This window comes from Coregonus clupeaformis, chromosome 25 (assembly GCF_020615455.1).
Source record: "Coregonus clupeaformis isolate EN_2021a chromosome 25, ASM2061545v1, whole genome shotgun sequence".
Classification (NCBI taxonomy): Eukaryota; Metazoa; Chordata; class Actinopteri; order Salmoniformes; family Salmonidae; genus Coregonus; species Coregonus clupeaformis.
In genome coordinates, this window is record NC_059216.1 from 12637278 (window position 1) to 12653337 (window position 16060).

At 41.4% G+C, this 16060-nt stretch overlaps 1 protein-coding gene across 1 annotated transcript; it reads left to right on the forward strand.

Annotated features, from left to right (window-relative positions):
* Window positions 1–276: 276 nt before the first annotated feature.
* Window positions 277–15875, forward strand: lck (LCK proto-oncogene, Src family tyrosine kinase). Its single transcript, XM_041846944.2, has 12 exons — window positions 277–507; window positions 3129–3238; window positions 4721–4781; window positions 4893–4983; window positions 5186–5287; window positions 5483–5736; window positions 5950–6102; window positions 9554–9733; window positions 13078–13154; window positions 14855–15008; window positions 15184–15315; window positions 15495–15875. Exons 2-12 carry the CDS (start codon window positions 3134–3136, stop codon window positions 15698–15700), a joined length of 1515 nt encoding a protein of 504 aa, XP_041702878.1. The 5' UTR covers window positions 277–507; window positions 3129–3133; the 3' UTR covers window positions 15701–15875.
* Window positions 15876–16060: the final 185 nt, after the last annotated feature.

The window sequence follows — 16060 nt, forward strand, 5'->3', positions numbered from 1 at the left end:
ACACACTAGGAGAGAGGTACTGTCTTGACCCATTTACAGAGGAGCCCAATATTCCCTGTGTAACACACAGCTGCATGGGTAGCACCTGTCAGAGATAGTGCAGAGCAACCATCAACCTTTCAACGACAGGAAGCCCTTTGGGCTGTTATCTCTCCACTGAGGTGTGTGTGCGTGTGTGTGTATGTGTGTTTCTGTCTGTGTGTGTGTGTCTGTGTGTGTCTGCGTGTGTGTGTGTGTGTGTGGGGTGCGAGTGTGCGTTTGGATGGCACTGCATGAGTGAGTGATGAGATCTTCACATACAAAACTCCCTGCCTGAAAACCTCACTCAACATCCTATAGATTCTTATGTTCTCTCCAAAAGTAGCGTCATATTTTTAGTTGCTGTTTTTGATAGGATTAATAGTTGATGAAGACTAGATATCTAAATCATGGATAAAGCTGCTCTGGCTGTAGACCAGTGAAATCGCTGACACCCTGTTGAAGAGCACATTGGGCAAGTTTCATGAGGTACGTCTTCAACCTGACGTGGTATATAATGCACCTATCTATATTGGTGTGTTCTCCCTTTGAATGCGTAATTTTAATCAGGATGATTGTACAACAATGTATACAATTGTCTTCTACAGTAATTGAGCAGAGTCAGACATGTTTAGGCTATATTCAATTTTAAGAAGATGTTAAATGTACTGAAAAAACACAATTTGGCTTGGCTTAAAAGGCCATACAAAACAAAAGGGGAAAACAGGTAATTTAAGTTAAAACATCTAGTTTGGTGAATGCAATTCTTGTGGTTATTATGCTTTTATTACAAGTTGACACACAATTGTTTAGGGTTTTTGTTTGCCAGGGAGGGATGTGGTGACCAAGAAGGACTTTGTGATTTAGTATCCATCTTTATAGCACATCATTACAGCTATAGAGTATCTAACATGCATAGGAAAAATTTTGATGATTTCATGAAAGCAACAGCACTCAATAGGAGGGCTACTATTTTCATAGCAGTCTGACAGATCAGTTGATGTACTTATGGAAGGACTTGTAGATGTAATTCATGAATACAGCTCTGTGAAGAGCAATGCAGGTTAGTCATTTCCACTAGGTAGCCTAAAGAGCAGTGTGTCCAGTATCCACCTCTGTGTGACCCTTGTCCACCCTCCAGTATGACCTTCATCACACCACACAGTATCGCAGAGAGCTGAGGTGAAACAGACAGAATAAAAAACAATGCCTCGACAAATGCAGCACAACATAATGATAATAAAGCCAACCAACCAAAGCCAGCGCACTGTGAATCACCCAAACAATCTGGCCCTGGCCCTTGAAAGGAGGGCAGCCCATCAGCAGCTGAATATTATTAAAAGATTAAAGCAAGAGGGGAATCCCCTCAATGGAACATTTTGACTTTGTTTAGATTACTTTCTGTAAGAGACTGCCAGACAGAAGCAGAAGAGATGTCCCCCTCCATCCTGTCCCCGAGCGTCCCAGTGCAGGGGCGGACTATCGCTACTGGGGTTAGGCTTTTCCCGGCCCGTCAGATTTTCACACGGATTTGTGCCCTTGGGACAGGCGGCGACTCCAACTAGCCCATTGACCCTGTTACATGAGCCAACCAATGGGATAGGAGGGTAGAGCAAGCATACTGAGCATACTGTATTGCTGAGGGGTAGAGAGTTCCATCCATGCATGGTTTAACACTGGATTAGTATGATTTTACATATAATCTCATTTTCTATCAAATAATCCGAATTATGATTAATTATGAAATTAAGTAAAATAATTATAACATGAAATGTAGGCTTTTAATTTTTGTAATTTGGCGTCTCAACAAAAAAGGTCTCATTGAATTACACTACATGACCAAAAGTATGTGGACACCTGCTTGTCGAACATGTCATTCCAAAATCATGAGCATTAATATGGAGTTGGTCCCCCCTTTGCTGCTATAACAGCCTCCACTCTTCTGGGAAGGTTTTCCACTAGATGTTGGAACATTGCTGTGGGGACTTGCTTCCATTCAGCCACAAGAGCATTAGTGAAGTCGGGCACTGATGTTGGGGGATTAGGCCTGGCTCGCAGTCAGCGTTCCAATTCATCCCAAAGGTGTTCGATGGGGTTGAGGTCAGGGCTCTGTGCAGGCCATGAAAACCCATTTCATGAAGATCCCGACTAACAGTTATTGTGCTGACAATGCTTCCAGAGGCAGTTTGGAACTCGGTAGTGAGTGTTGCCACCGAGGACCGACTATTCTTACGAACTACGCGTTTCAGCGATCCTGTTCTGTGAGATTGTCTGGTCTACCACTTCTCGGCTGAGCCGTTGTTGCGCCTAGATGTTTCCACTTCACAATAACAGCACTTATGCATCCTATAACGGTGCCACGTTGAAAGTCACTGACACCCCTTCACTAATTTGAAGGGATGTCAACATACTTTTGTATATACAATATAGTGTATATTATTGTCTGTCGTATCCCAGCAAACTACACAGTCTATGGATCAGTTCTCAGTCCCATGCAGATCCTCATCACACTGCTATTGGACAAGGCCTATATACAGTTTACTGAAGGCAGACATGCCAATGTGTTGTAGTATTTGAATTTGCGATGGGGGATTTTTTAAAATCCTGATACACTCTGGTTGTTGTGTATTGATGTGAAGCTACACAGAAACAAGGATGTATGTTTAATACTTCCTGATCCATTTCACTTTTTGGTCTGGCCAAGATTGTTACTTTATTTTCTCACTCTGCTGATTTAGTCATATCAGGACATCCTGTGTTGTTTGTCCAGGGCTGGGGACTTAAGGGATATTAGATGGTAACATGAATGTTAACATAAAATACATGTTCTGGGCAAAAAGTTCTGCTTATTAAAGAGTTTGTTTATGTACACTTCATTTGATTTATTTGAAATTCCAAGGGATCTGAGGTTGAACAGCTCTTTACCTTTTAAGATAATAAGCTACAGCTATCTAGTTCACTAAGTCTCTTGGGAACCAAGTCTAAGTATGAGGCACTAAGCAACTATATTGTTTAACTCAAGTACTCGAAAAATGTTATCATACTTTGTTAATCAATCTCTTCTATTATGTAGTGATGTAAACTAACGTAAACTCTTGACTATGTTTCAGGTAAAATGGGATGCAACTATAGTTCTGATTATGATGATGACTGGATAGAGAACCTAGACGAAGTGTGTGACCACTGCAACTGCCCGATTCCCCCCCAGTGGGCTAAACTGGTGAGTGTGTGTAGGCGGCGGCATAGCGTCTGGACGTTGCTGGGGAAGTGGAGTGGAATGTGAGGAAGAGGGTGTAATATTTTTACATGGTCTCACACAAAAACATCTCCAATATGGATTTAATTGAGGTTTCAATGAATATCACTTATGCAACCATGGTCTACCTGAAAGGGTGTTGTGCATGTCAGTGCTTGGGAATTGGAAATGTACATAATTTGGGGGGAAGTTGGCTTTTGTGTGTGCAATTCATTTCACTTCCTTCCTCCCTCTGAATTACTGGAGATATCTTGGTACAGTGCCTTCAGAATGTATTCACACCCCTTGCCCTTTTCCACATTTTGTTGTGTTACAGCCCAAATTAAAAATAGATAAAATTGAGATTTTTTTGGTAATACTGCAAAGAATGTGGCAAAGCAATTCACGTTTTGTCCTGAATACAAAGTGTTATGTTTGGGGCAAATCCAATAATACACATTACTGAGTACCACTCTCCATATTTTCAAGCATAGTGGTGGCTGCATCATGTTAAAGGTATGCTTGTAATCGTTAAGTACTGGGGAGTTTTTCAGGATAAGCACAGGCAAAATCCTTGAGGGAAACCTGGTTTAGTATGCTTTCCTCCAGGCACTGAGAGATTAATTCACCGTTCAGCAGGAAAATAACCTAAAACACAAGGACAAATCTACACTGGAGTTGCTTACCAAGAAGACAGTGAATATTCCTGAGTGGCCGAGTTACAGTTTTGACAAAAATCTGTTTGAAAATCTATGGCAAGACCTGAAAATGGTTGTCTAGCAATGATGAACAACCAATTTGACAGACCATGAAGAATTTATTTAAGAATAATGGGCAAATGTTGCACAATCCAGGTGTGGAAAGGTCTTAGAGAGATGCCCAGAAAGACTTACAGCTGTAATCACTGCCAAAGGTGATTCTAACATGTATTGACTCAGGGGGTTGAATATTTATCTAATCAATATATATTACTGTTATACTTTTCATTAATTCTTTACAAATGTTCAAATTTTTCTTCCACTTTCACATTACAGAGTATTTTGTGTAGATCGTTGACAAAAAAACTGACAATTAAATCAATTTTAATCCCACTTTGTAACACAACAAAACGTGGAAAAAGTCAAGCGGTGTGAATACTTTCTGAAGGCACTGTAGATTACAAATACAGGAGAATAGCACATGTGAATGCCATGTTGTTGTGGGCCAATTTGTTGGCACAAAGTAAACATTACATTAAACCTGTTAAATTAAATTAAATCTTAATCTGGTTATGACGAATCTGGATTTTACCATAAATCAAATTTCCCATCATGATAGTGTAAACCCCCCAGATTTTTCTGTTTACTGTTCTCATGCAAATAACAACTTCAACTTCCATATTGTTTGTACACTGAATGACAACCTTTGAATTCTTAAGTGGAAACCTAGGTTATTTTACTGAACCTTAACCTGCTTTGCTCTCATCAGTACACAGATCAACTGATCCCCTACCCCTCTCATCTCACGCCTCCCTCTTCCCCTCTACCAGGTACGTTCTTATACATTAATATGTGGGTAAATATGTGCCTTCTTCTTGTGGGTCAAATCTGATCATTACTGTTTATGCTTTCCTAACCCATGCTGGTTTTGTGTTGTGCAGATAGCCTGGCGGTTGCCATATACAGCTATGAACCAAACCACAGTGATGACCTGGGATTTGAGAAGGGGGATAAGTTGAAGATCCTCAATAAGTAAGAATAGGGGAGGATGTGTGATGATGCCATTTACTTTTTAGAGGATGTGGTATATTTGTGTAGTTGTGCAAAGGTGTGTAGTTGTTTGACGGAGCATGACACATTGCCAGGGCTTGGAAAGTAGGATATAGTGAGATAGTGTGTGTTAGTTAGAACAGCTATACTGCATGTAAGTGTTGTTGTTGTGTGTGTTGTCTAGGGATGACCCGGAGTGGTTCATGGCAGAGTCGCTCATCACAGGCCAGAAGGGCTTCATCCCATACAACTTTGTGGCCCCCCTGAACTCCATGGAGATGGAGACGTAAGTCAATTCAGAAACTCAAATAACTGTATTTAATTTCACTTTAAGTCATGTATGAAGAACACGCATACATCATTCAACAGCGTCTGACTCAACCTCAACACCATCTCCCCATACTCAACAGTCACCACCCGCTAAGTAAGGGAAAGGGATGTGGTTTTGTTTGAAGTTCTACGCCTGTTTCTTGTGTTTCAGATGGTTTTTCAAGAACCTCTCCAGAAACGATGCCATGAGGCTCCTGCTAGCTCCGGGGAACACACAGGGCTCCTTCATGGTCAGAGAGAGTGAGACCACCAAAGGCTCCTTCTCCTTGTCTGTCAGGGAATTTGATCCGAACACGGGAGACACGGTCAAGCACTACCGAATCCGCAACTTGGATACTGGTGGTTTCTACATCACCGCAAAGATATCCTTCAACTCCCTGAAAGAGCTAGTCCAGCATCACTCACGTACGTGCTATGACTCACATCCTGTCTGAACTCCTGGAGCGATGCCTCCAGTCAGAACACAATACATCAGCCAAACAATACATATAGATTTGGTACCAAAAAACATTATCATACCATCCATAGTGCACATACGCCTTATCTGTTTTAAAATGTGAACTGTATAAGGTGCCGTTGTTTGACCTTTGACCCTGCCTGTGTTGTATGTGTCTGCAGGTAAGGCGGATGGCCTATGCACCCGGTTGATGAAGCCCTGCCAGTCCCGTGTGCCCCAGAAACCCTGGTGGCAGGACGAATGGGAGATACCCCGAGAGTCCCTCAAGATGGAGCGCAGGCTCGGGGCCGGGCAGTTTGGGGAAGTCTGGATGGGTGAGTATGTATGTGTGTGTGCATGCAAGTGTATGCGTGTGTTTGGTGTGTGTGGGTGTGAGAGAGTGAGAGAGGCACTGGAGTGTGTGAGAAGAGGTCTGGAATGTGTTGGGGAGTTATGGTTGAATGAGTGTTTGGTGTGGATAGGTGAGCGTGAACAGAGGGTCACTTGCCTGTGAATACTTGCCCCTCCATGTCAACTCTGTACAGCTGTGGTTCAGGCTCAGTGGTGTAAAGTACTTAAGTAAAAATACTTTAAAGTACTACTTAAGTCATTTATTTATATTTTTGACAACTTTTACTTCACTACATTCCTGAAGGAAATAATGTACTTTTTACTCCATACATTTTCCTTGACACCCAAAAGCACTCGTTACATTTTGAATGCTTAGCAGGACAGGAAAATAGTCAAATTCACGCACTTATGAACAGAACATCCCTGGTCATTCCTACTGCCTCTGATCTGGCGGACTCACTAAACACGCATGCTTCATTTGTAAATGATGTCGGAATGTTGGAGTGTACCCCTGGCCTTCCGTAAATTTAAAAAACAAGAAAATGGTGCCGTTTGGTTTGCTTAATATAAGGAATTTGAAATGATTTATACTTTTACTTTGACTTTTGATACTTAAGTATATTTTAGCAATTACATTTACTTTTGATACTTAAGTATATTTTAAACTAAATACTTTTAGACTTTTACTCTAGTATTTTACTGGTTTACTTTTGTCATTTTCTATTAAGGTATCTTTACTTTTACTCAAGTATGACAATTGGGTACTTTTTCCAACACTGCTCAGGCTATATACAAACCCAATGGTGGACATTTTCAGATTACAAATGAGTGTGTTGGTTTACATAGATGCCCTAGATATAAAGCAACCAGTTGCTGAAGCTGGCGTTGTGCCTGTCTCTCTCTGTGTCTGCCAGAGTAGCTTTAGTTTTAGTTCTGCATTGTGTGTAATTTCTTAAATACTGCCATGACTGCAGGACTTGTTTGAGCTGGTATAAGGTCTCTTGGGATTGATGTCAGGCATCAGTTGCATTACGCAAGAGCCAGTGAGCGCTCTAGGCTGAAGATGTAGTCAAAAACCAGAGTCTGCAACTAAGTCTCTCTGAAGCTCTTCACATGTCTATATTAGTTCATATATGTGTGTCTATATCACAATATTTACCATCGCCTCCCATTGTGACCCTAAAATCAAACATTACACAAGAAACTCCAATGTTTGATGGTGAGAATAACTTTTAATGTATTCTAAACCCTCCACACTCGTTTTCTGCTGGAGGGGGAGATTTCCCTATTGTCCATCTTCATGTGTGTGAACACAATGCGACATTCAAAACAACCCCCTGTATTAGAGCTCAAAATAGCCTGCCATGGAACTTTGTATTAACAACTTCCTCCTGCATGCGATCTTGGCAACATATTTGTTTTTCTTCCCTCATCTGAACAGCAGCAACTGAATACACCCACATCATTGGGGTGATGGTTGTTTCACATGAAATGTTTATCCATGCATGTCAGATTGGAAAAAAAGTGAATCACCATGTTTGTTTTAGATAAAAGGTAGAGATAATGCTTGAATTTAGCAACCCAAGTTAATTCTCACCATTACAGCATAGGCTATATACAGTTGAAGTCAGAAGTTTACATACACCTTAGTACATTTAAACTCTGTGTTTCACAATTCCTGACATTTAATCCTAGTAAAAATTCCCTGTCTTATGTCAGTTAGGATCACCACTTTATTTTAAGAATGTGAAATGTCAGAATAATAGTAGAGAGAATGATTTATTTCAGCTTTTATTTCTTTCATCACATTCCCAGTGGGTCAGAAGTTTACATACACTCAATTAGTATTTGGTAGCATTGCCTTTAAATTGTTTAACTTGGGTCAAACGTTTCGGGTAGCCTTCCACAAGCTTCCCACAATAAGTTGGGTGAATTTTGGCCCATTCCTCCTGACAGAGCTGGTGTAACTGAGTCAGGTTTGTAGGCCTCCTTGCTCGCACACGCTTTTTCAGTTCTGACCACACATTTTCTATAGGATTGAGGTCAGGGCTTTGTGATAGCCACTCCAATACCTTGACTTTGTTGTGCTTAAGACATTTTGCTACAACTTTGGAAGTATGCTTGGGGTCATTGTCCATTTGGATGACCCATTTGCGACCAAGCTTTAACTTCCTGACTGATGTCTTGAGATGTTGCTTCAATATATCCAAATAATCTATTTTGTGAAGTGCCCCAGTCCCTCCTGCTGCAAAGCACCCCCACAGCATGATGCTGCCACCCCGTACTTCACGGTTGGGATGGTGTTCTTCGGCATGCAAGCTACCCCCTTTTTCCTCCAAACATAATGATGGTCATTATGGCCAAACAGTTCTATTTTTGTTTCATCAGACCAGAGGACATTTCTCCAAAAAGTACGATCTTGGTCCCCATGTGCAGTTGCAAACCGTAGTCTGGCTTTTTTATGGCGGTATTGGAGCAGTGGCTTCTTCCTTGCTGAGCAGCCTTTCAGGTTATGTCGATATAGGACTTGTTTTACTGTGGATATAGATACTTTTGTACCTGTTTCCTCCAAGATCTTCACAAGGTCCTTTGCTGTTGTTCTGGGATTGATTTGCACTTTTCGCACCAAAGTACGTTAATCTCTAGGAGACAGAACTCGTCTCCTTCCTGAGCGGTATGATGGCTGCGTGGTCCCATGGTGTTTATACATTTACATTTACATTTTAGTCATTTAGCAGACGCTCTTATCCAGAGCGACTTACAGGAGCAATTACTTGCATACTATTGTTTGTACAGATGAACGTGGTACCTTCAGGCGTTTGGAAATTGTGGAGGTCTACAATTTGTTTTCTGAGGTCTTGGCTGATTTCTTTTGATTTTCCCATGATGTCAAGCAAAGAGGCGCTGAGTTTGAAGGTAGACCTTGAAATACATCCACAGGTACACCTCCAATTGACTCAAATGATGTCAATTAGCCTATCAGAAGCTTCTAAAGCCATGACATCATTTTCTGGAATTTTCCAAGCTGTTTAAAGGCACAGTCAACTTAGTGTATGTAAACTTCTGACCCACTGGAATTGTGATACAGTGAATTATAAGTGAAATAATCTGTCTGTAAACAATTGTTGGAAAAATTACTTGTGTCATCCACAAAGTAGATGTCCTAACCGACTTGCCAAAACTATAGTTTCTTAACAAGAAATTTGCGGAGTGGTTGAAAAACGAGTTTTAATGACTCCAACCTAAGTGTATGTAAACTTCCGAATTGAACTGTAACTCAGCTAGTTGAGAGTGACCGATAGTGAACTTGCATGTCCTCAAGTGACTCTATCATAGGCCTACACACTACTGAATATCACTGTAGTGTGATAGTAGTATTACTACATACTGTATATTTATTTACTGTTTCACCAATGGCCTTCCTCTATGCTGCAGGTCTGTACAACAACCACAGGCGGGTGGCCATTAAGAACCTGAAGGTGGGCACCATGTCCATGGCTGCTTTCCTGGCCGAGGCCAACCTGATGAAGGAGCTGCAGCACCCTCGCCTGGTGCGCCTCTTCGCCGTGGTAACCCAGGAGCCCATCTACATCATCACAGAGTTCATGGAGAACGGTGGGTGTCACTGTCTAGGATTACATTGTTATTAGGCTAATGGTCAATGCTCGTCTTTCAGGGTAAGACCAACTCCCTATACAATAAGTCAATAACCTTGATCCTATTCGATTCAGTTCTGTTCTTCTATTCTAGTGTACTCTTTCCATGAGAGCTGCTCAGAAACCAGCCTATGTCTGTGCCTGTCTACATCGATGACTCTCTCAGTGCCGCCCCAAAACTGAACTGCTAAGACAGAATCAAGGAAGATTCTAGAGAAACATCTAGAGCAGACAGTGTGTTTTCAGCCAGGATATAGTAATCGGCTTTCATGATCAAACATGTTAAACTTTTATTGGTTTGCATGCTGATAAGAGTGGGAGTGACACAATAGTTGCTGGGGTGTTTACCAGCTGAGTGTGTTTCATTAGTCATTTTCTATTCAGAGGCATACTGGCAATGCTAAATTATCCAAACGACATTTGATTATAGATAGATACGGGGCGGCAGGTAGCTTAGTGGTTAAGAGCGTTGTGCCAGTAACCGAAAGGTTGCTGCTTCTAATCCCCGAGCCAACTAGGTGAAAAATTGGTCGATGTGCCCTTGAGCAAGGCACTTAACCCTAATTGCTCCTGTAAGTCGCTCTGGATAAGAGCGTCTGCTAAATGACGTAAATGTAAAATAGAAGAAGGTTGTCCACATAATCTTACAAGAGGCTATTTTCAGCCTATTTTGGTGAGCCTGCGGCACTTACCTTAACCAACAAACGTGAATGTTAACTCTCTTTTCCCTGACCGGCCGGGGCCTCTGATGTCAACGGGAAGTCCGTTCTGACTGGAAAAGAGTGATGTCAAATAGGAGAGTGGTAATTCACTGTCTCATTGTTCAGTGATTGGACCTGTGTCGACCCCCATGGGCGCGTGGCTCCATTCCAGTGTCAGTACACAGACCCCTCCCCCCTTCAGCCCCCCAGTCAGACGAGGCCTTTCAGCTACAACAAAGAGAGACTGCCTGTAAAAGGGTAGCAAAGCCAGACCAACAAAAATGTCACCATGGTTACAGGTGCACTGCACTGCACACAAACTGACTGACACTGAAAATGTAACTTAATAGAATAACAACATATTTTGATACCAATATGTTCCCTCCAGTAGCCTCAGTCACAACCTCTGACTACTGTTAGTATATCACCTGCATGTTTTCACATTGCCCTCAAAGTTTGTTGTTGCCTTTTTGAAGGCCTTACATTGAGAGAGACAATAACAAAGAACATTGAAAGACACTGTCACTGATGCAACAACAGCTTCAGTATGTAAGTGCTCCGAGCCAGTGGATGGGGGGCCTATGTATAATCCTCTATAAGCTGTCTCTTTGTTTGTGATTCACGTGTGCACAGACACAATTGTTGCCTCTGTTGTCACTAAAAGGAAGGCTTGATGTTCCCATCCTCTCAATTTCTCCCTCATTTTTTATCACTGAAGATAATACAATTGGAAAATTACAGGCGTGGCACCCTTAACAACCTTGGCTTATACCGCGACCTTGGCGCACCTACATCAAATGAGTCCTTCTGGACTAAAGCACAGGAGCCTGTTGCCTTTCTTTCCTGGAACAGTCATTCCTCTTTTCTTAAGGCATTTCCTGCTGCTAGCCTTGGCTGGCTGAGGTCCTGCGGTGTTGTTCTGTTTTAATCAAACACAATGTAGAGATGGAGGAGCCATGGCCTGTCGAATAGAAGTCATGCATCACATTGACTGACGGTGAACCTGATAATGTTAATTTTCTAATTTAAAAATCTATGTCTGAGACATATCTAAATGTAGTTTGAATGGCAGTGTTGAGTGTCATTGATCTTTCTCACAAGGAATTTCACTGAACATAGTTTGAGATAACAGTATTTGTATCTTATAATAATTCCACCTCAATTTTAAAATAAAGTGCTGGTGACATTGGTTTACAATTAAACAAAAGAGATCTAATGTAATGCTGCTCAAAACATATGGGTCTTTCTATAAATAATGGGGCCAATGTGTGACATTGGGCTAAAAATATCAAAATGGTTTGAAAAAAATGTAAAAAACGATTTTCATGCAGTTCCACATGTGTACTTAAAAGAATATAAGTGAATATATGCAAATTGGCCCATAACTCCACCTATACAACAACATAGGCCTAGGACTATACATCCTTTAAGCAGGGTTCATACAGACATTTGGAAAGTCAAATACATGGACTTTCAGGGACTTTTTCAAGCACTTAATTGTAATTTTCAAGGACCTCAATGTTATACAATTGTATCATTTATATAATTGTACATATTGAGCTTAATATAGACCCCTCCCTCCCCCCAAAAAGCATGCAAAAAGTGTAAAAAAATTAAATAAACAAGTAGGCCATTACCACTAAGAACAATGGGTTTTTTTTTAGGTCTTGCCAATGCATTGATATTCAAATTATTATTACATTCTAAAATATGTGAGAATAATGTGGACATTGCCTGACTAAATAGATTGGATGCATAGCTGATTTTCTGTAGCCTATGGGGCCGACACAGGCACAGATAATAATTCCATTAATAGCGGTAGCATTAATCTCACCATTTAAATCTCATCATAGCTGTTTTTATAATGACAGTGACCAAAAACCAGGTAATTTTTTTAATGGAAGGATTTGTATGGAAAGCCAAGCTGAAGCCAAAATTAAGTGTCGTCCTCATAATAACCGCACGTGGTTTTACCGCAACAGAGTAGTGCAACACCCTTCAAATGAAATGGCGGGAAACTAAAGAAAGTGGCCACATCTCTCACAAAAACGTAAGGAAATGTCTGATTTTCAAGGAAGGCCTATTCCAGTACTTGAATTTCTGAGCTCCAAATTCATGTTCAATAGTCTAATTCAAGCCCCTTGTATTGTTTAAAATTGCAGGTCTAACATGAAAAATAAAATGTATTTGTCATGTTATTTCATTACCAGATCATATTATGAATAAGCCCACTAGACTATGTAATTTGTTGTCATTATATCCAGAACAATAAATAGGAATAGCGTTGGGTGTTGCCCAATAGTCTATCCTATACATTTGTGCACAGTAGACTCGGTGTCCAATCCGAAGCACAAAAACATATAAAAAACATGAACTCATTACCTTGATGATTTATCTGTTAAACCTAACGAGATTTTATTGAATATAGCTATGATCCCCCTTATATCTTATGGTAATGTCATGAAAAAATATTGCAGATTATTATCAATGACTTATCAATAGCTGTAACAAGTTATCCAGTGTAGGAAATCTTCACTGGTACCCTAGTTTATAGAAAGTCCAATATCTGTCATTTTAATAACTTGATGTCGCTTTATTACAGGGGCTCTGGTAGATTTTCTCAAGACGTCTGAGGGATCCAGTATACCCATCAACACCCTCATAGATATGGCCTCTCAGGCAAGTCCCCTGCTCTTTACTTCAATCTCAATAGCTCTCTATACACTGTCTCCCAAATTCTCTCTCACTCTTTCCCCTCCATTCGCTCTTTCACTTTCTATTCTCTCTGTATGATCAACAGAAAACAGCTCTTGCTATTGAGGCTTACACTAATCTTACTGTAACAATGGAGACCCCTGTGTGAGGTTTACTAACAATAACACCATAAGTCTAGACACCTTGACACAAATCTAACTGTGTCACCACAACTGTGTTTCTCACCCCTTTCTTGAACTTCATAAGATGAAGAAAGCAATTGTATTGCTGTTTGAGCCTCTCATAGAAGGACAACTTACTTAGGAGTAGTTTGACGGCCAAATATTGGGCCAAAGACGGGAGAACATCTGTTTACACCAACATCTAATTTAATTGGGCTACACCAACGTAATGTTATGGTTACATTATATAACTATAATTTATAGTAATGGAAATTGAGCCACATGGAGATGTAATGGGGTTACAGGGATGTCAACTAGCCAAGCTCAGAGTACTCTCAAAGCCGCCTGTTGCAGAGGAAGCGCCTACTCTATGGAAGGAAAAAGACAACGTTCCTGAGCAATGGCTAGAACACTGATGGCATTCAGCACCATACGTTGCTGTAAAGCACGTAGTGAGTAAGAACCCAATTGTCATGGAATTGGATTTAGAATTCAAATGAGTCCTGTAAGAAATGACTCTGGCCCAACAGTGGAAACTGTCTAGTGTATTGTGCTGTTGAGAGCAGGGCTGCCTGTTTAGAGCCAGAAGATCTTCACATCAGCTGAAAGTGAGGGCAGAGGGACATCTAAGATAGTTAGGGCTAGGGTTAGGGTTACTGCCATGTTAGGGTTGGGGCTTCTTCAAGATGAAGACTTTGTTTTATACTGTTTTTTGTGTGATGTGACGGACAGTGAAACAACATGAACCCTAGAGCTAGTGAGTGAAAACTGAGATATCTTTGGGTGTGATGATGAGGTGCAGTTCATACGACACACGCACCTCTTGGTTTTCTGCCAAGGGCCTCAGGACCCATGACGCCTATCTGTGAGATTTTTACGTCTGAAATATGCACCAATGTCCGCCTAAACACACACACACACGCACAGACATACTGAACGTATAAGGGGGCGGTGAGAACACACTCATTGCTACCACAGAAAAACTTGCACACTCTTACCATCATATGTTTCATAATCTTACTAATCTTTCTCACGCAGGAAATGTTATGGTTTTACCTTTATTAAATTAATTTTGGGTAAAGACAAATATGAATAGATCAGCCACACTTATAACCTGCCTGTGAAAACTGGGTGGAGCACTGAGGTGAGGAACAGAGGTTTGACCTGGGGAAGTGGGAACCTCACTGTCACAGGAATCTCCCTCTGCCCTGTCTGTCTCTAATACATACAAACATACGCGTGCGCACACACACAAATACACACACAGTCCAGTGGAGGCTGTTGAGGGGAGAATGGCTCATAATAATGGCCTGAACGGCGCAAATGGAATGGCATCAAACACCTGGACACCATGTGTTTGATGTCTTTGATACCATTCCACTGATTCCACTCCAGTCATTACCACGAGCCCATTCTCCCCAATTAAGGTGCCACCAACCTCCTGTAACACACACACACGCCATACATTATGTATCCTTCCTTATGGTGTACTGCCTCCTGCAGGTGGCTGAGGGAATGGCCTACATTGAAGAGAAGAACTACATCCATCGGGACCTGCGAGCGGCAAACATCCTGGTGTCTGATGAGCTCATCTGTAAGATCGCTGACTTTGGACTCGCAAGACTCATCGAGGACAACGAGTACACAGCCAGAGAGGGTAGAATGACTTTCCTTAGTTTAACTAGAAAAATGGATGCGCTTTAATGTTCTGAGTGCTTTCTGCTATACCATGAAGTCTCTCTGTACTATAGCCCCACCAAGTGTTCATGTAGAATGCATTGGGTGCTATTGAAATGAACATAGGCATAAAGTAAACCCATTTCACTTTTCAGGTGCCAAATTCCCCATTAAATGGACAGCACCTGAAGCTATAAACTATGGAACCTTTTCCATCAAGTCAGATGTGTGGTCTTTTGGGATCCTCTTGACAGAGATAGTGACGTATGGCCGTATCCCATATCCAGGTATTTGACTGATTATACTCCACAGCATTCTCCAAATAGCATTCTCCAAATAGCACCTGTATATTGTAATCCTCAAAAATCACATATTCTCCACAAACATTTAGTTCACCAAAATACAACACATTGCCCATATGGTCAGCCAGACTGCATCCCCATGTCTTGTCTCCTCCCACTGTCAGGCATGAGTAACCCAGAGGTGATCCAGAATCTGGAGCGAGGCTACCGGATGCCCCGATCGGAGGACTGCCCTGAAGGTCTGTACAACATCATGAACCTGTGCTGGAATGAGAGCCCAGAGAACCGGCCAACCTTTGAGTACCTGAGGAGTGTTCTGGAGGACTTCTTCACAGCAACAGAGGGGCAGTACCAGGAGCAGCCCTGCTAAGACAGACAGACAGACATTGGGATAGGAGAGGAGAGGTCATGACAGACATTAACTCCAACTGTTAAGACACAGAGATATAATCCCAGTTTATATGCTTTTGATACCTTTATTTAACCAGGTAAACCAGTTGAGAGCAAGTTATCATTTACAACTGCGACCTGGCCAAGATAAAGCAAAGCAGTGCGATAAAAACAACAACACAGAGTTACATATGGGGTAAACAAAACATAAGTCAAAAATACAACAGAAAATATATATACAGTGTGCGCGAATGTAGCTCAGCTGGTAGAGCATGGCGCTTGTAACGCCAGGGTAGTGGGTTCGATCCCCGGGACCACCCATACACAAAAAAGATTATGC